The sequence below is a fragment of the Vulpes vulpes genome, chromosome 4 (genome assembly GCF_048418805.1).
Source record: "Vulpes vulpes isolate BD-2025 chromosome 4, VulVul3, whole genome shotgun sequence".
NCBI classification, from domain to species: Eukaryota; Metazoa; Chordata; class Mammalia; order Carnivora; family Canidae; genus Vulpes; species Vulpes vulpes.
In genome coordinates, this window is record NC_132783.1 from 13,243,981 (window position 1) to 13,265,283 (window position 21,303).

General features: G+C 34.2%; 1 protein-coding gene across 7 annotated transcripts in view; it reads left to right on the forward strand.

Annotated features, from left to right (window-relative positions):
• MFSD8 (major facilitator superfamily domain containing 8) overlaps positions 1-21,303 on the forward strand; it is a 41,897-nt gene that overhangs the window by 13,692 nt on the left and 6,902 nt on the right. For all 7 annotated transcript variants that reach the window (XM_026014289.2, XM_072755281.1, XM_072755279.1 and 4 more), the window contains 6 exons: positions 5,833-6,073; positions 6,917-7,030; positions 9,902-10,046; positions 10,731-10,786; positions 15,139-15,247; positions 17,721-17,855. In XM_026014289.2, coding sequence (XP_025870074.2) covers positions 5,833-6,073; positions 6,917-7,030; positions 9,902-10,046; positions 10,731-10,786; positions 15,139-15,247; positions 17,721-17,855 — 800 coding nt within the window. The remainder of the gene's footprint in view (positions 1-5,832; positions 6,074-6,916; positions 7,031-9,901; positions 10,047-10,730; positions 10,787-15,138; positions 15,248-17,720; positions 17,856-21,303) is intronic.

The window sequence follows — 21,303 nt, forward strand, 5'->3', positions numbered from 1 at the left end:
AGTTAAGAGTTTTCTTAAGAGTCTCTTTGGTATTTTATTGATTTAATCCTTACTAGAGTCACTTGAGATAATAATTCCCCAGAAGAGGCTTAGGTAAGGTGATCTAATGTTTTACTGTGCAAACTAGAACACTCTTGAAGTGAAGGGAGTACTTATCAGGAAAACAGGATTATACCTGGACGGTCCCAGGCAAATGTAGATGTGTGGTCACCTACCTATTCGCCATTTGCACATCCCATCAGTACCCACTCCTTGATAAAAAAGAAATTATACACAGTCTGAATTCCCAAAATTTACAGTTCTATGGAATAATTTTGTGCTTTCCTGTAGAATTAATTTGTCAGGTGACATTGGGTTTTGTTTTTTTTTTTTTTTTAGATTTTATTTATTCATGAGAGATACAGAGAGAATGAGAGGCAGAGACACAAGCAGAGGGAGAAACAGGCTCCATGCAGGGAGCCGGACATGGGACTCGATCCTGGGTCCCCAGGATCATGCCCTGGGCTGAAGGTGGCGTTAAACCACTGAGCCACCCGGCTGCCCTGTCAGGTGACATTGTAAAAAGAATAGATAATATATGTATTTTGATGCTGTGGTTACTAGATGGGAAGGAGGGAGTGACAAAAAGAAGCAAGTTTAGCAAGTACCCTGACATCAGTTAATCATCAAGTCCTGCCAGTTCTATCTTTTTTAAAAAAAATATATTTGACATATAGGATGATGTAATTATCTGTCAATTCTATCTTAAGTCTCCAGTAAGAAACTTGCTGAAAATCAGTAAATAAGTTGCAGACATAATTCATCTATAACAGTATTTCAGTTAAGGGTCTTGATGGAAAAAAAAAAAGGGGGTCTTGATGGAGTTCCTCCGTACTCTCCAACCTCTTATTCACTCCTTAAACTGGTAGGATCTGATTAACTCCTCTGCTGCCTTGAAACTGCCCTCATCAAGGTCTTCAGTGATTTAATTGCTGATGAAATAGATACTTTTCACTCCTTTAGGTGACATTTGGGTAGCATTTGACATTGTTGTCCTCTCCCTGCTTCTGAAAACCCTCTCTTAGCTTCCATACATTTCTCTATCCTGGCTTTCCCCTTACATATTTGTTCTTAAATTCTTTTGTAAGTCTTCTTTATCAGCCTGTTCCTTCTATGTGGGTTTTCCCCAGAGGTTGGGCTGTGTATGTATGTGTGTTGTAGCCTAAATCCTAAGCCTTGGCCCACGTTATATCAATACCCAACAATTTGTTAGACATACCTACTTGAATGAACCTAGCTTCCTAGGGTCTTTATACATTTTCTTTTTTTTCTAGAATGCTTTCCCTCCCTTCATCTCTCCTTTCCTCTGTCCTTCCTTTCCACCCTACTTCCCGATTATCTTTTATTCATTCTTCAAGGCTTTGTTCCAGTGTCACCTCTTCTGAAAAGCCTTCCCTGATTGTTCCCCAACCCAGTTAGTTAGGTTTTCCTATTCGCTTCAATACCCCCATTATCATTATCATTTATCATTGAATGTTATAAAAATCTGTTTTTAGAGAGTTAACTTCCCTACCAGATTGTTAGGATGGTCAGATGGCTTCAATAAAAATACTAGACATATTTGATGAATACTTAGAGATTTAAAATAATGCCTGTGATTCAAGAAGCTTATTGACGTTTCATATTTCATTTTAGATTTTTTTAGTTTCTATGAATGTTTAACTTTTTGAAAATGCTGACTTTTAAAATGACAGATATTTTAAAATAAATATAAGGACAGAAATACAAATTTCATTTTTACTGATTTGGTGCCACATTTTCAGTGCTATTTTGAAATTTATTTGAAAATTAATCAAAAAATTATATTACATGAAATTATTACCCATGATGCTAAAAATTCTTTTCTTACTGGCAGAGTTACTAGAATTAAAGCAAGATATTTAACAATTCTAGAGCAATATCTTCTTTGCCAAAAATATATTTCCATATATCAAAACTCTTTTTATTTCTATGGTCCCTGTATTCAATCTGTTTAACCTCAAAATTATCAAAGGGAAGATATTTAAAGTAATTCAGTCTACTCAGCACAATATGTTGAATTTTGAAAAGGTACACTCCTTTCTCCAGAAATTTGAAATTTCTTCAAAGGTAAATTTAGTAAGTACATGAACTTGTAACTATTTCTCCAGCAACACAAAAAGAGTTTCATTAAAGAACTTACCAACTAATTTTCTCAAGTTATTTCATAACAATAGTGAAAGCTCAGTACGTGCCAGGTAAAGTACTAAGACTTTCACCTCTTGATATTCATAACAATGTTGTGAAATGATTATTATCACTCCTGTTGGACAGATGAAGAAAGTTAGGTAGCTTGTCCAAGGTCACACAGCTAGAAAATGACAGAGCCAAACCTATCTGAAACTAAAATCTGATTCTTAACCACAGTGCTGTGTTACCTACTATCTTAATAAAACTGACATATTAGTAAAAACAAAGTACTAAGAAATATTAGTTTTTATACTGTATAGGTAACATTCATTAAGTGCATATATATGCTGACATTGCCCTAAACACTACACATGTATTGGCTCAAATAATTTTTTTTTAAGATCTTATTTATTTATTCATGAGAGACACAGAGAGAGGCAGAGACATAGGCAGAGGGAGAAGCAGGCTTCTCACAGGGAGTCTGATGTGGGACTCGATTCCCAGACTGGGATCACTCCCTGAGCCGAAGGCAGACGCTCAACCACTGAGCAACCCAGGCATCCCTGGCTCAAATAATTCTCATAACAACTCTCTGAAGTTATCTTCATTTGATAGATAAGAAATTAAAGATTGTGATCCCCCCTCCCCACCCCAGCTACTCAAATGCCAGATAAGTAAAACACGGTTTGGAAACTCCTTGGTGATGAAACTCAGTTTGGAAACTCTGTATTAACTCATCTTTGTATCCATATTGCCTAGCACAGTTTTTGTCACAGGGAAGGATTCAACGACTGTTAGTTAATAAGCAATAATCTATAAGTAGATTATTAAAGAGGCTTGGAACACCCATTTTCATGTCTTAATTCCCCAATCAAAGCATGAAGATTTCTAGAACTTTGTCAGTATTTCAACATATTTAGAGAATAATGTTTTGAAATTCAATACCATGTACTTTGGAGTTTAGGAAGGGTTTTGGTTTCTTTTTTTTCTTTTTTTTTCTTTTTTCAGAGCAGATACACATCCAACTTTCACTGAAGTGTACAAAACCAAACAAGTTAATTACAGATGATTACCAAATAATATACATCCATAAAGGTCTAAAAGTATGGGTGTGGGGTGCCTGGGGTGGCTCAGCTAGTTAAGCGAACAGCTCTTGATTTCAGCTCAGGTCATGATCTCAGGATTGTACAATAAAGCCCTGTGTGGGACTCTGCTCAAAGCAGAGTCTGCTTGAGATTTTCCTTCCTCCTGTTTTGAATGAATGAATGAATGAATGAATGAATGAATGAATGAATGAATGAATAAAATATTTTTTAAAAAGTTTGGGTGCATGTGTGTGAGAGAGAGAGATGGTTTCAGAGAGAAAGAGAGAGGCAGGCAGGCAGACAGACATGGGCTGTTAGGGGGATGTTTCTAATTAAAAAAAAAAAAAAAAAGAAATTCTGGAAGACTTCCCAAAATCAGTTACAGGAGAGCTGAGTTTTGAAGGTCTGCAGAAGTTGGTTTCCTAAAGAAAAGGTGGAAGCCAGGGAATTGGAGGTTGGGAAGGCATTGCTGGTGGAAGGGGGCAGTAGAGAAACCAGCCCAAAGGCTTGGAGGCAAAGAATTTGACTCATTTTGGAAACTTCAAACAGTTCTATATGGCTGGAAGTTAGAATTAGGGGAAGGGTACATGCAGAGAGAGAAGTTGAGCGAAGAGAGACAGTGGCCAATTTATGAGCTAGTTTTCCATAATAAGCAGTTTGGATTTTATTCTGAAGACAGTATGGTAGAGATAACCAGAGGTGGCCAGAGGACCAGAAATAAGATACTGTTACTACTTTAATAGAGAGAAACACACATGAGCACAGATAACAGTTCAACTGCTGAAGTGATACCTTCTGTTACAGTGTAGAACCTGTATCTCTTAAAACATTTTACTTTCCTGTTGCAATTCTAGCAGAATTCTAGAAGGTTCCAGTTTTCCAGTCACTGTAAAGAATAGAAGCCAATTAAAATAAAAGTTTCTATTGGTCTCTGAAAAATATTGTTAATATTGTAAGCCATCCCTGAGAGTCAGCTTCTGTCCATGAGACGGATACTTGACTTGATATCTGAAAAGACATTTTCATCCTTTTTCTTTCAAACCACTACACATTTATCTTAAATTGAATTTTTACTGCTTTTTAAAAAATTAATTAAATTTTATGACATGAAGTTATTTTATATTTTAATAGATCAAAAGAACTAAAAGGTAATATGGGTAGAAAATAAAAACCAGAGTGCCTAAAATAAGAGATATTTTTCAGGCTAGAACTTTAATATTGTATATCATTATACATAATTACTCATTTCTCATCCCCTGCAAGAAAATGTACCTAAATATTTCCATTTTAAACTACTTAAAAATATCTTTAGAAAAGATAAGGCTATGGTTTTCTTTAAGTTGTTCTACCATTTAACTTATGTATGTTTAATCTCACTTCCTAAATTTAATGGTTCTTATTTTTCCAAATTCCTGTATAGGAATACCGTATATATATTTTTTAATCTGTCAATTTATTCCATAGTCTCTTTTGTAAGCTAAAATATTATTTTCTGAAAGTATTTCATTTTCTGAATTTAATCATTTGGTTTTTTCCTCAACATTCATCATGATATATAAACCCTCTTTCAGTGTCTATGTTGAATGGAAGAATTAGTAAATTAGTAATAGGTTGTTTTTTTTGTTTGTTTTTTTTTTTTTAAGATTTTACTTATTCATGAGAGAGACAGAGAGAGAGAGAGGCAGAGACACAGGCAGAAGGAGAAGCAGACTCCATGCAGGGATCCCGACTTGGGACTCCATCCTGGGACTTGATCCTGGGACTCGATCTTGGGACTCCAGGATCATGCCCTGGGCAAAAGGCAGGTGCTAAACTGCTGAGCCACCCAGGGATCCCAGTAATAGGTTTAATGAGAGAATTGCCTTCAGCTTTTGTGTTTTTGTTCTTTGTAAGCATTTGACTACTGTGCCTAATTAAAAAATAAAAAATACATTTACAGTGCTAATGGATATTTAGCTTATGGAGTAGTATAAGTCTAAATAATTGTATTTACATTATAAGAATTAAAGAATGGCATGCTATTTTTATGATGCTCTTGTTTTATATATATAATGTGATTTGGGTATTTTTTGTGATTTATTTTTTAACAAGATTTTTTATGAACCAGAAATTCCCATAATCATTCTAAAAAATGAAGTTTCCCAAGGATTTTTCCTACTGTGTAGTGAATTGGTAACACATTTAATTATAATGTTAGAAGTTTGAATCTCTTACTATACGTAATAGTGTTATAAAACTTTTATGTTAGAATTACTGTTTTTTATTTCTTTTTTTTTTTTTAAGATTTTATTTATTGACTCATAGAGACAGAGAGAGAGAGGCAGAGACACAGGCAGAGGGAGAAGCGGGCTCCATGCAGAGAGCCTGACGTGGGACTCGATCCAGGGTCTCCAGGATCACGCCCAGGGCTGCAGGCAGCACTAAACCGCTGTGCCACCGGGACTACCCTGTTTTTTATTTCTTTAAAAAGAAATGTTACATGGTCTGAAAAATATAAGTTTTAAACTTTACTTTTCTTGGATAACAATTCTTAAAGCATTATTATACTTTTTTTCTGCAGATTGATCAGACAGCTGATGCAAGTTTTTTGGGCTGGGTTATTGCTTCATTTAGTCTTGGCCAAATGGTAGCTTCACCTGTATTTGGTTTGTGGTCTAATTATAGACCAAGAAAAGAACCTCTTATCATCTCTCTCTCCATTTCGGTTGCCGCTAACTGCCTCTACGCCTATGTCCACGTTCCAGCCTCTCATAATAAATACTACATGTTGGTTGCTCGTGGATTGCTGGGATTTGGAGCAGGTAATATGTATGTATGTATATGTTTAGCTGTGTCCAATTCACATTCACCCTGACATTTATGGCCCTCTCTCACCTGATGTCACCACTTCTCAATCTCGTATCTTTACATATAGATCTCTCATTGCAAATAGACAAATACCTTTACTATTATTTTGGCTTTGCTTGCTCATGATGTTTCCATTACCTATAGTTTCTTTATTCTGTTCCCATCATTCTTTATCCTTCAAGATTCAGCTCAAATTCTACATCTTCCATAAAGCTTTCTTAGGTAACACAGACCCTTCCTTTTTCTAGCATGTCTGTGACACCTGCTTATATACTGTTGTGTACTGTTTTCATCCTTTATTACCAGCCATACAGTAAACTTTTTATAATTAGAGATAATTTATGACTTCCTAAAATATTCTCTAATCCCCTGCAGAGTCTCCTGAACATAGTAAGAACTCAATACATTTTTTTAAAAATCAAATTGATAGTGGATTTCTTTCTCTGTTTCTTATATTTTCGGTCCTAATCATGCAGAGTTTGTAACATCCTTGTTTTAAAATCAGTTGTGGCAATTAGTATTATGCTGTTCACTCTGTGCTTTCTCCATATTTAACGAAGAAAAAAAGTAACATTTCTATAATGCCATATTTTCATTTTCATTCATTCAGATCTTTAATTGTGTTTTCATGTTACTAAAAGCAATATTTTCCATTAATTGATACATTTGCTCAGTGTACATGCTTTGTATGATCATAAAAAGGAAGTAGTGATATTTGTTCTGTATAAAGCCAAATTAAATTGAATTTTATATGAAGAATAATTTCTTTTACTTGGAATTATTGTATCTTTTTTTAGGAAATGTAGCAGTGATTAGATCATATATTGCTGGTGCTACTTCCCTTCAGGAAAGAACAAGTTCAATGGCAAATACTAGTGCATGTCAAGCATTAGGTTTTATTCTAGGTCCAGGTAGGTATTTTTCACATGTCATTACTTGGGAGTTACATGGGAAAACTTTTGAGGTTCAAGTGTTAAATGGAATCTAAGTATAAAACCTCATAGCTGAAAAGAAACTGGTATTTTTTGATCCAACAGGAGGCTAGGCTCTTTATATGTGTTAACAAATGTCCTCTAAAGTAAATGATATGTTTCATTTTACAGATTAAGACACTAAGGCACAGAGAATCTAAGTAAATTATTTAAGGTCAGCCAGATAGCAAATGGGAAATATGAGGTTCAAACCTAACTCTGACCCCTAAGTATATGTTCTGTGAAATAATCATTTAGCTAGACATCTCCATAATATTTTGCTTTTTTCCCCATTTATTAGAAACAAAATTCTTTTGACTGAAGGATTTGAGGAAACTTATGAGGTTCTTTACTCTTTTGCTCTTTGCCCATACCTTTCAGACTTTTCTAAGGTTGAAGAAAATGAAAGAATTTTTAAAGATTTATTTACTTATTTATTTGAGAAAGGGGGAGCACAGTGAGAGAAGAGGCAGAGGGAGAGGGAGAACCAGACTCCCCACTGAGCACAGAGCCTGACTCAAGGCTCCATCCCAGGAGCCTAGGATCATGATCTGAGCCAAAGGCAGATGCTTAACTGACTGAACCACCCAGGTGCCCCCCAAATGAAGGATTTTTAAAAGGCTATTTAAAGACTATTCTTTGGGGATCCCTGGGTGGCTCAGCAGTTTGGTGCCTGCCTTCAGCCAGGGCTTAATTCTGGAGTCCCAGGGTTGGGTCCCGCGTTGGGCTCCCTGCATGGAGCCTGCTTCTCCCTCTGCCTGTGTCTCTGCCTCTCTCTCTGTGTCTTTCATGAATAAATAAATAAAATCTTAAAAAAATAATAAAAAACAAAAAAAAAGCCTGTTCTTCCAAATCTTCATTTGAACTATGAGTGTAAAACAATACTAATGAGATTTAATACTTCCCCAAGACAAGTAGATTTCTGCAGATTCATAGATTAGTAGTTTTTATGCTTAGAAAAACATTGAAAAACCATGTAATTGGCTGATGCTATGAATATTGCAGTTTCAAATATCATCACTTTGAATCCAGCTCAGTTTACTTCATCATTAATATCCCACCCTTACACCCTGTTTCCATTACTTTCTTTTAGGTAGCCAAGAAAAAGCTCTATAAAAGAGAGTCTGGTTTATCCTTCATCAAAATCTAAAGTTTCAGTTTAGTATTCTGGAGTAAAATATAAGCACAAATGTAGAATAATTGTATCTATGACTATATTATAAAATACATGAGGACAGGGCAGCCCGGGTGGCTCAGCAGTTTAGTGCCTCCTTCAGTCCAAGGCATGATCCTGGGATGAGGTCCCGCATTGGGCTCCCTGCATGGAGCCTGCTTCTCCCTCTGCCTATGTCTCTGCCTCTCTCTCATGAATAAATAGTCTTTAAAATATGTATGTATGTGTATATATATATATATATATATATATATATATATAGACATAGTCTGGGTCTTTTTCATTTATCCCTCTACCCTCAGTATCTAGCACAGTACTTGGTATAGACTTAGGTTCTCAGTAAATATTTTGACCACATAAGTATTTTAAAGATTAAATAATGATAAAGTAAAGTACATGAGGTAAAAGCATGTAATAAATCTCATATAGCATTTTATTTTACTTTATTTTTATTTTTATTTTTTTTAAGATTTTATTTATTTATTAATGAGAGACACAAAGAGAGGAAAAGAGGGGCCGAGACACAGGCAGAGGGAGAAGCAGGCTCCACGCAGGGAGCCTGATGCGGGACTCGATCCTGGAACTCAATTCGGGGACTCCAAGATCACGCCCTGGGCCGAAGGCAGGGGCTAAACCGCTGAGCCACGAAGGGATCCCCTCATATAGCATTTTAGAGCCAAGAAAACACGTTTAGAGACAGTATCAGCTAGTATAAAGGCAGACAGGACATTAGGAAAAAAAAAAAAGACCACTAAAATTTATATCACCTCGTTCATTGATTTGTCACATTTTCAACCTAAGAATACAGGAAATAATCAAAAAAGGAAAAGAGAGGCAAAAATTATTTTAAAGGTTATCTTATTTAAATATTTTATATTATATATAGATGAGTAAATGTAGGCCTGAAGAGGATTAGATGACCTTTCCTGTAAATAACCACATTAACAGCACTAGCATTTGTTGAATGCTTACTATGTGCTAGATACTATCGTAAGTGTTTTATGTATAGTATATTACTTCATTCTTACCTTAAGGTTACATGTAAATTATGAGAACAGCCAGTTGTAGAATCTAAATCAGGAAAGCAAACTAGTACTCTTCCAATCTGAGTTTTGCTGTAGAGCCAAAATTTTAAAAATATATAGAATTTAAATACTATATGCACAGTGACAATTAGAAATATTGACTTAAAACATGACATTCTATTTCTTAAAATGAAGTTGTGATTTATTTATGGAAGAAATTGGATAATTTAGATTTCCTGTGGAGATATTTTTTAAAAAGGAAGGTACTGACAAGTTACTTCAGATATAATACTTTGTGAATGCATGTACATCAGTATTTCCCAACCTTTTTCTCATTGTTGTCCCTCAATGGAGCCATTTTAGGCATTTTTTTTTCCCTAATACCACAGGTCAATTGTATATCTTTTATGTACTGTTATGAATGTCTATGCTTTATACAGAAAAAGTAATATTTTGTCCCCTTCCCCGAACTTTCTTGCCTCTATTGAGATGCATGATATAGATAAATGATCCCATAATGTTGCTTCCAATCTCATGGTAAATGTCTTTCAGAGTTTTTTAGCTTCTGCTTCCTACTTACTAATTCATCTGTATACATTTTATTTTATTAAGTTTTTCAGACTTGTTTTGCACTCATTGGAGAAAAGGGCGTGACATGGGATACCATTAAGCTACAGATAAACATGTATACAGCACCAGTTTTACTTGGCGCATTCCTGGGAGTTTTAAATATTATTCTGATCCTTATTCTATTAAGGTAATTAGGTATAAGTGATAAACTACCTTCTTAGATTGTGAAATTAAATAAGCATTATCATTAATGGAAGATAATTATTCCTATAAAGCCTTTATTTGGCTTTTGATGTCCATAGTTGTGTTCATGTTTTTTCGATCAGCTAATAAATATAGTACTCATAACTGCTTGATATAGTTACTTGATATAGTACTACTTGATATATTAACTATAGATTTCTAAGTAGGGAATAGCATGAAAGCAGCATTTAAGTAGATTAAGGATTGGTATCAACCTTAAATACAAAAGTTACTTATATCTCTCTTATCTTTTATATATTAGAAGAGATTTTTATAAAACTACAGACGTTTTATTACTTTATATTTCTTTGGACTACTCTCTATCCAAGGACCCAAAAACATTTATAAAAAATGTTTAAAATCACTGGAAAACTTCAATATTTATTAAAGTAGATCATGTATGCTTTTGAATGAATATTATTTCTCATTTATATGATAATATAATAAGAATTGTAACTTGTATCTTTTAAATTTTGTTGGTTATATTTCATTGGTAATAATTTTCATTACTCAGAAGTCAGTAAAAGGAACTGTATCAGAATGTGCAAAAATAGAAGGCTACTAAAATTATAATCATTTATTATACTAAGTTTTTATTGGATACAATACTTATGTTTTTCTTTTTAAGAGAACATCATGTGGATGACTCAGGACGACAGTGTAAAAATGTTAATTTTGAAGAAGGTACTATTAACCTGTTTGACTAATGACTGTAACATTATCAAAATGTATCTGATGATTCTGTTTGATATTTACTTGGATTTTGCTTCTGGGGTTAGTACAGTGGGTGACTGGGGAGGATCTTCAAAGTAGAAAGTTACTTAAATTGATTATTTTTTTAAAACAAGCATGCCCAGATCAATTATTTGGTGTTCATGATTGGTAAGGTTAAAACCATGGCTAAAAATCACTTCATCTTGTTTGTAAAGAGCCAATATCCTAAAATCCTCCAGTTCTTTGGAATGATTTCAGTAACTTTCCTACCAAATGTATCTTTCTATCTCAAGCATTTCTTTCTTTTTTTTTTTTTTTTTTTAAGATTTTATTTATTTATTCATGAGAGACACAGGGAGAGAGAGAGGCAGAGACACAGGCAGAGGGAGAAGCAGGCTCTCTGCAGGGAGCCCTACATCTCCAGGATCAATCCCAGGTCTCCAGGATCAGACCCTGGGCTGAAGGCGGTGCTAAACCACTGAGCCACCTGGGCTGCCCATCTCAAGCATTTCTTTACTTCGTCATGGGAATGGATTTGTCTTTTGTATTTGTATTTTAATTTTTTTTTTTTTTTTGGATACTCTACAAAGGTACACTTTCATCCCTTAGATCTTTCTTTGGTTCAGAAGTAGGGACCCAATCTGGTCAGTAGGTATATTTTAGTAAATAAACCATTATTTCAGTACTAATTAGTCCTCCTTTGGGAGTGTCCCCCTCTGTGCAAAAGATTGCAACTCAGTTCTTGCCTTTAAGGAGTTTGTGAAGTTGTGAAAAAGACATAGTGTTATTTTACCAAGTACTTTTATAGCCATTTTATTTAATTTTCACAATAAAACTAGTGGAAGATAAAGTTAAAAGTAGTAAGGTGGAGAGCAGAGTGGTGAGGAACGTTAGTAAGTTTTTGAAAAAAGTATGACAATAGATTCCATGTGAGACTAATCCAGATATGTGAAGGTCTGAACTAGGACAGTAACTTAAGAACAGAGAAGGGATAGATGTGAGTTTTTGAAGAAAAAAAAAATCAAGATTCTTGATAGTTTGTATAGGGAATATTAAGGAATAGGGGGAGTTGTTGAAGAGGTCTATCGGGTTTTGAGTCTAAATAAATGAGAGAATGGGAGAGAACAAGAATTTAGGAAGGGACATTGGCTGAACATAGAAAATGATTTCTAAGCTCAATCTACTGCTATACCAGAACAACTAAAAAATGCTGGAGTCATTTGTAATTTTGGCAACAGAGATCAAAGCTAGAGGTACAAATTTTGGAGTAAGCCAGTGATAAACACTACAATAAAGAGAATGAGAGAAAAATGGAAAGGAAGGGGTAGATGAATCAAGTGTGGCAACATACTGTTGAATATAGGGGCTGAATATATTTAAAATAAAGGAAAGGAAAGGAAGGAAGGAAAGAATGGTGAGGAAATACCAGCAGGGAGTATAAGCTGTTTTGCTTAAAATGTGAGAAATAGGATGCTAATTAAAAGACCTATCAGGTTAAAGGAATGAACAAGTAGAGAGGGTGAGTGTAAGATGCTGAGAAAAGGAAGATACATCAAAAGCAAAATCTTTCAGAAGTTGGAAGGGAATAACAATATCGATCAGTGCTTCGCTTATAACATGCTTATTAGAAAGCACTTGGAAACCTTGTTAAAATGCCACTTCTGGATCAGTGGGCCTGGAGAGAGGTCTAACTAGGGTTGCCAGATAAAACACAGGACAGCCAATTGAATTTGAATAATTTTTTAGTATAAATATGTCCCATCCAGTTAAATTTAGATTTCTGAAAAGCAATGAGTAATCTTTTAGTATAAATATGCCTCAAATATTTCATCAAACATTATTTTTCTTCATCAAACATTCCTATATTTAAATTTCAAATATTGCACGGAAAATACTTAAAGTTGTTGTTTATCACAAATTCAAACTTAACTGGATATCGTGTATTTTTATGTACTAAATCTGGCAAACCTAGTGAGATTCTGAGAATCTACATTATAATAAAGCTATCATGGGAGCTGATGCTGCTGGTCTATGAACCATACTGGGGAGCAGAGTTCTTGAACCGCACTGTCCAATATGGTAACCACCAGCTATATTTGGCTATTTAAATTTAAATTAAATGACATTTAAGAAATCCCTCAATCACAGTAGCAACATTTCAAGTGTTTAATTATGGGTATGTGGCTAGTGGCTGTCTTAGGCAACATGGTGAAACATTTCCATCATGTGAGAGTTCTATCACACAGCACTGCCCTAAAGCACAAATGAGAGTTTAGAAAACCAATTTATTTTCTTTATTAAGAATTCTATGGGAAAAAAAAAAAAAAAGAATTCTATGGGGATCCCTGGGTGGCTCAGCAGTTTAGCGCCTGCCATCGGCCTGGGGTATGATCCTGGGGTCCCGGGATCAAGTCCTGCATCGGGCTCCCTGCAGGAAGTCTGCTTCTCCCTCTGTTTGTGTCTCTGCCTCTCTTTCTGTGTGTCTCATGAATAAATAAATAAAATCTTAAAAAAAAAAAAAAAAGAATTCTAGGTACTTCAAAATATTTCCAAAACAAAAAAACATTTTAAAATTTCAGTGTAAGTATTTAAATAAAATGTGTCAGTTTTTTCCATTATTAAACATATTATCATTGGATAGAGTATAATTTCTAGTTATATAGTCTTTGAATCATCAATATATTGATGTAGTGTTTTCTTAAAATTCTTAAAATTTGAATAACCAGGCAATCCTCACAGCCTAGGATGCAACATTTCTGAGCTTTCCCACTGAGGCCAACAGTGGGTGGGAGCTATAGGAAACTAACCACATAGGAAGAAAACTCCAGCTTGAGTTAGAGCAGTGTTGCTTTTTGATTCAAGGAGTAAAGATTAGCTTCTAGATGATAATGGAGAATCAGGAAGGTCTCTCCAAAATAATACAAGGCCCACAAGGACCAAAGTCAAGAATCCTGAGATACAGAGTCAAGGTCTATTATGAAAAAAATTATAGAAACTTACTGTGTCTTAGGAAAGTAGCCCCTTGCCCCCTGCTGCTGCTACACATACACTTAGATACACTTAGATAGCATAAAATGAACACATTCTTGAATTATTTGCCAGAGTTACTCTGAATGAGTTATAAAACAGCATGACAAATGTATATAAGTAGATATATATGGCTTCACACTTCTCAGTTATATCAGGAATAGCTAATATTGAGTGTGAAGCTTAACTACATAGTTCAAGATAAGTCAGTACACTTACTTTGCCCTCCTAATTTATAAAACCACCATCAAATTTTGGTGGTTATTTGCAACATATATATATATATATATATATATATATATATATATATATATTAAAGATTTTATTTATTTATTCATGAGAGACACCGAGAGAGAGAAAGAGACAGAGACGTAGCCATGCAGGGAGCCCAATGTGGGACTCCATCTCAGGACTCCAGGATCACACCCTGGGCCAAAGGCAGGTGCTTAACCACTGAGCCACCCAGGTATCCTGCAAAATATATTTCTTTGTGAAAATATAAGTGATAACATAAATACTTTGAGAAAATGTGGTAATAACATAAAAATATTTATTAGTACTAATTTCACATAGCATTGAAATTCAAAATATATAGCCATGGAAGTGAATGAATCACAGAACTAACTGATTTAGTAAACTATTTGAGATCTTCATTGAAATCTTCATAAATTTAAGATTCAGGTAAAATAGAAAAAAAAACTTGCAATGGAAATTTTTTTTTTTTTAAAGATCTTATTTATTTATTGAGAGAGAAAGCACGCTTCAGTGGCTGGAGGGGCAGATTGAAAGGGAGAAATAATCTCAAGCAGACTCCACCCTGAATGCAGAGCCTGTTGCAGAGCTCTGTCTCACAACCCTGAGATCATGACCTGAGCCAAAACCATGAGTCAGATGCTTAAGTGACTAAACCACCCAGGCACTCACAATAAAAACTTAAAATAAGTATTTTTAGTATGAGATCATTTTATAGAATTTTATAAAATATATTCCTATTTTGGATTGAGAGAAAGCTAATAGAAAATATGAATGCAAAAAAAAAAAAAAAGAAAGAAAATATGAATGCTTCTTATAGATAAGACAATTGAAGTATATCTCCTGGGAAGAAAATTTACTTTATTTTTAAATGCCATTTTAAAAAATTATTTCTGTCATATAAATCATTACTTTTAAACTGCTTTGAAACCTAAAAGTGATTTTTAAATATTTAGTCATAGAATTTGCTACATATAATTTCTATACTGTTTTAGTGTTGTAAGAAAGTTTAAGTAATATAATTTTTCTCCTGTTTATTATAGCAAGTACAGATGAAGTTCAGGTTCTCCAAGGAAATATTGATCAAGTTGCTGTTGTGGCCACTAATATTGTGTTTTTCGTGATTCTATTTATCTTTGCCCTTTTTGAAACGTAAGTTTTATTCTGTCTTCATCTAAATCATACTTACTATGTGAATAACTTGCATTTCTTGATGCAACATTAATCAAGCATATCAATGTTCTCAAAACTTTAAGACATTTTTTGTCATGATGTAAAAAGTATATATAAATTTCATGCTTTTAATTTGAATATAGTTGATTCTCTGTAATCTTACTACTTTATCTTACTTCCTTATAAAGAAATCTGTTTCACTAGTCTTTTTTTTCTCACAGTTTTATGATAAATATAGTTATAAAACTTCAGTGCCATGATTTAACTAACTTTAAGCTGTATAACTATTTATGTATATGAGGGTCAGTCTGGTAGTGTTAACTCTAAGTGCTGATTACAAAATTTACAAATTTTGTAAATTTGTAAATTTTGTAAATCAAATTTTTTATTACAAAATATATTACAAAATTTCTGCCTTGTGTAGGTTTGTTGACCTTTAGCTATCATATGACTTTTTTATTTTTAAAATGCCTTTCTAGGATGCCTGGGTGGCTCAGCCTGTTAACCATCTGCCTTCTGTTGAGATCATGATCCCAGGGTCCTGGGATCGAACCCTGTATTGGCTCCCTGCTCAGCAGAGTCTGCTTCTCACTCTCCATCTGCCTCTCCCCCCATTCATGCTCTCTCTCGCTCTCTCTCAAATATATAAATAGTTTTTTTTAAAATGAAATTAAATGCCTTTCCATTATATTATAAAAATAGTACCTTCTTGGTATAAATATTCTAAACACTAAAACTGTATCTCCACATCCACTTCTTTCCCTGGAAGTAACCACTGCTAATAGTTAAATATTAATTTTTCAAAATTTTTTTTCTATGCAATGTAAGTACTAGCATGTGTGTCTATTAAATCAACAGATTGTGACATTATCATTTGAAATTTTGGTTTATTCCTTTGTCAATAATTGTAACATTTGTATGCCAGCACATGTAAATTTTCTTGATTTTTTTTTTATTTTTAAAATTATTGAGATAGGTGAAAGTTTCAGTTCATCTGATTTGGGAGCATTTTTTTAAATTGTGGTAAAATATACATAACATAAAATGTACCATTTTAACTATTTTTAATTTACAATGCAGCATTAAGTATATTCACAAATGTTGTACAACCATTTCCAGAATTTTTTCATCATTCCAAACAGAAGCTTTCCATCCATTAAACAATAATTTCCCATTCCCCCTCACCTAGTCCCTGGTAGCCTTTATTCTACTTTCTCTGTGAATTTGGCCAATCTAGATACCTCAAATAAATGGAATCATATAACACGTTTCCTTTTGTCCTTTTGTATCTTGCTTATTTCACTTAGCATGGTGTTTTTAAGGTTCATCCATGTTATAGCCTATATCTGAATTTCATACCTTTTATGGCTAAATAATATTCCATTGTATGCATATAGTAGTTTCGTTTATCCATTCACCTGTCAATGGATAGTTGGGTTGTTTCCACCTTTTGGCACTTGTGAATAATGCCATGATGCTGTGATGTTGGTGTACAGACTATCTGGTTGAGTCCCTGCTTTCAGTTCTTTGGGTTGTATACCGAGAAGTGGATTTGCTGGATGACATGGTAATTCTATGTTTTACTTATTGAGAAACTACCAAACCATTTTCCACATCAGCTTCTCTGATTTTAAAATTAAAAAATAGTGATGTTCTTTTCTTTTTTTTTTTAAGAATGAACATTTTAAGTATGTTTCAGTTCCATTTTGTAGCCAGTTAATAGAATAGAGTAGGGAAAGAAGCTTGGCAAGGAAGGAGACAGACATATAAAAGAATACCATTCAGAAGTAGGAAAAGAAATACATACATTCAAAAATAGGGGTGAAAGAGACTGAGGAAGAAACAAAATCTAACACGTTTCTAATAATTATAATAACACTCTTACTATTATGTTATTACTTTTAAAACCAATTTAAACCAATTTAACCATGATTAGTTAGAATGGTAAAAATTATGGTTGGTTTGTTTCTTTTCCTGTCCTTCAGACTTTTTTGCCATGTGGATATATTACTTATAATTAAAATAGATATTAGTAAATAAAAATACAGCCAAACAGTAGCTTGTATAAGTAACAACAAAATGTGCTTTTTTTTTTTTTAAGATTTATTTATTTATTTATGATAGACATAGAGAGAGAGAGAGAGAGAGAGAGAGAGAGAGTGGCAGAGACACAGGAGGAGGGAGAAGCAGGCTCCATGCAGGGAGCCCGATGCGGGACTCGATCCCAGGACTCCAGGATCGCGCCCTGGGCCAAAGGCAGGCACTAAACCGCTGAGCCACGCAGGAATCCCCAAAATGTGCTTAAAATGTTTTTTTTTTTTTTTTTTAATGTAGAGCTGGTGTCATTAAGGGATGCAAATTCTTTAATGTGTCAGTATCATTATTAAAGCTTCTATTTCACATTGATAATGACTATAATTTCAATAAAATAAGAATAATTTGTTTTTCTTAGGATTGTTACTCCATTAACAATGGATATGTATGCCTGGACTAGAGAACAAGCTGTATTATATGATGGAATAATACTTGCTGCTCTTGGAGTTGAAGCGCTTATTATTTTCATGGGGATTAAATTACTTTCCAAGAAGTAAGTTATGTATTTTGTTTCAGTGAATTTTAAAATAGACTTTTAAAGATGTCTTTTTTAAAGTGAAACATGAAATAGAGCTAACAACATAAACAAGTGTGTTAGTAAAAATATTTAAAGTTTTTCTCTTATGTATTACTTTCAGTCCTTGAATGTTTTGCAAACAGATTTAAAGTTTATTAAGGAAACATGATATTTCTATACCATATGGCATATTCTTTGGTAAAGCAAGATATTTTACAAAGCGAATTAATTGTCCTTTAACATATCTTTTGTATATTCTGTTTTATTTAAAGTATTTTTAAAAGTGTATTTTAGAAAACTTTATCTGCTGTATTAATGGTTAAGTCTGGAAAATTCTGGTTAAAATAACCAAACTTCTTTACTCTAAAACTTCCACATCTTCAGTACATATATATGATGTCACCATAATGACAAAGCTATTATGTAGCATTTCTCAAAGTTACTTGTAACTTGACCACAGAACATTTTTTATTTTTTAAAAAAGATTTTACCCATTTGACAGAGAGAGAGAGAGAGAGAGAGAGAGGGAGCAAACACGAGCAGGGGGAGAGGGAGAAGGGAGACTTACCACTGAGCAGGGAGCCAGATGCGGGACTTGATTCCAGGATCCTGGGATCCTGTCTGAGCCAAAGGCAGACACTTACTAGACTGAGCCACCCAGGCACCCCAAGAACATTGCTTTAAAGAAGCATTTTGTAAAACTACAGCTGTAAAGAACACACTTTGGGGAAAGTACTTGTATAAAATTAAGTTCATTCATATAGTCTGAGATGGGACATTAGTTGATGAATTTAAGCAATTCTAACAATTTAATATTCCTAAAATGCTTTAATAATACTTCAGAACTTTATAAAGTTGTAAAATCAATTAACAAATCTTGAATCACTGTGCAGGGTGAGGTGTGATGGGAGATGCTATGAAGATTCCTGTGCTTATAGAGCCAAGTAGAGGGTCCACGATAAAGACACAAACATAGACATAGATTTATATTCTAAATTAAATAATAGAAAATGCATTACATCTTCCTACAGAAAAAGAACAGTCCTGCTGATAAGCATTCTTATAGATTATCCAACTCCATACCTTCAAAGAGCTTGTATTCTATTCGGTGGGAAAAAACAATAAACAAAAATATGAAGTCAGGTAGTGGTAAGTGCTATGAAGAAGAATGGAGAGAGGAAGAGAATAAAGAGTAGCAAGGGCAGGGTTGGAAGAGAGTGGCAGTGTTAGAAAGAAGCAGGAAGGCAAGTTTGGCCAGAGCAGAATGAAAGAAATGGCAAATGGGAGAACATCAGGTTAGAAAGATGTGAAACCTGATAGGTATTCTGAGGGTGATGTGAAGTGTTTTTATTTTGTTTTGGAAAGTCTTTGGTCTTGTTTGTATATTTCACTTTTTATTATGGAAAATTTCTAACATATACAAAGGTTTAGAGAGCATCATGTCCTGAATTTCTAATATGCATTACCCAACCTTAGCAATTACTAATCCTTGGATAATTGTGATTCATCTCTATCGCTACCTACTCCACATTCCCTATCCCTATCCTCTATCCCTGGATTATTTGGAAGCCAATCCCTGATATCATTTCATATCTTCCATAAATATTTCAGTATGTATCTCTAAAAGTTAATGATGACAATGTCATCACATCTAAAAAAATTAACCATGGGGCACCTGGGTGGCTCAGTCGGTTAAGCATTGACTCTTGATTTCAGTTCAGGTCATGATCTCAGAGTTGTGAGATGGAGACTTGCCTGGCTCTGGCTCTGGCTGGGAGCCTGCTTGAGTTTCTCTCCATCTCTCCCCCCAGTGCATACACACATAATGCTCTCTTTCTCTCTCAAATAAATAAATCTTTAGGGATCCTTGGGTGGCGCAGCGGTTTGGCGCCTGCCTTTGGCCCGGGGCGTGATCCTGGAGACCCGGGATCGAATCCCACGTCAGGCTCCCGGTGCATGGAGCCTGCTTCTCCCTCTGCCTGTCTCTGCCTCTCTCTCTCTCTCTCTCTGTGTGACTATCATGAATAAATAAATAAAATCTTTAAAAAAAAAAAATAAAAATAAATAAATAAATAAATAAATAAATAAATAAATCTTTAAATAAATAACAAAAATGAATTTAAAAATTAAGTGATTTCTCACTATCATCAAATATCCAGGCAGTATTCTAATTTCCTGTACTGTTTCAATAGATTTTAGGATTTGTTTTGTTTCATACTGTTTTGTTTCACAACTTACTTGACTAAGTTCCTTAAGTCTTTTTTAATCTATAGGCTTTCTGTATTCCTTTTTTTTCCTTACAAATTAAAGAAACTAGGATGTATGTATACTTTATAGTTTCTCACATTTTGGATCTTGCTAATTGAATTCCTGTGGTGGGTTTTTAATTTTTTTAATTTTTTTTTTTTTAAGATTTTATTTATTCATTCATGAGACACAGAGAGAAAGAGAGGCAGAGAGACAGGCAGAGGGAGAAGCAGGCTCTATGCAGGGAGCCTGACATGGGACTGGATCCCGGGTCTCCAGGATCACGCCCTGGATTGAAGGCGGCGTTAAACCACTGAGCCACCCTGGCTGCCCCAGTTTTGTTTTTGTTTTTTTTAACATTTTCCTGTGTTTATTAAATTTCTCAAAAATTGGAACTTAGACCTAGAAGCTTGATGAAATTTGAGTTCAATTTTTTGGCAAGAATATACTTTATATGTGGTATTATGTGCTTATATCAGGAGAAATGTTACATTTTGTTTATCTCATTTTACACTGTTAATGACTATCAATCATTCCTAGATACATTAATTTAATAGATTATTGTACAGTGCTGGGTTTTAATTCTGTTGTGTCTTTATTTAATTTTTTGGAATATTTTCTTTAGAGAGAACCTTCTCATCACCAACTATTTGTTTATCTTGAGGTACAGTTTGTATAGGAACGACAAGAAGACTATTTCCTTTAATTAACTGATTTTTTAAAATAATGAGTTGGCGCCCTAACATTCTCTAAAAGTAACCAAGAGTATTTTTTTTTAAGATTTTATTTATTTATTCATGAGAGACACACAGAGAGAGAGAGAGAGGCAGAGACACAGGCAGAGGGAGAAGCAGGCTCCATGCAGGGAGCTCGACATGGGACTCGATCCCAAGTCTCCAGGATCACACCCTGGGCCGAAGGCAGGCACTAAACCGCTGAGCCACTCAGGGATCCCAAGAGTATTTTATTTTAATAAAATATGAATTCATTTATTATAACATTTTTATATGTTTTAACCCATTGTCGTCATTACTATTATTTTTTGTGTTCACACTGTTGTGTTTTTGGCCAGCATTTTCAGATTGGCTCAGAGTACCTTTATCTAGATATTAGAAGTACCTGGTAGACTGATAGCTTCTATATTCTCTAGTATGAAAAAAAGTATCCAGGCTCATCT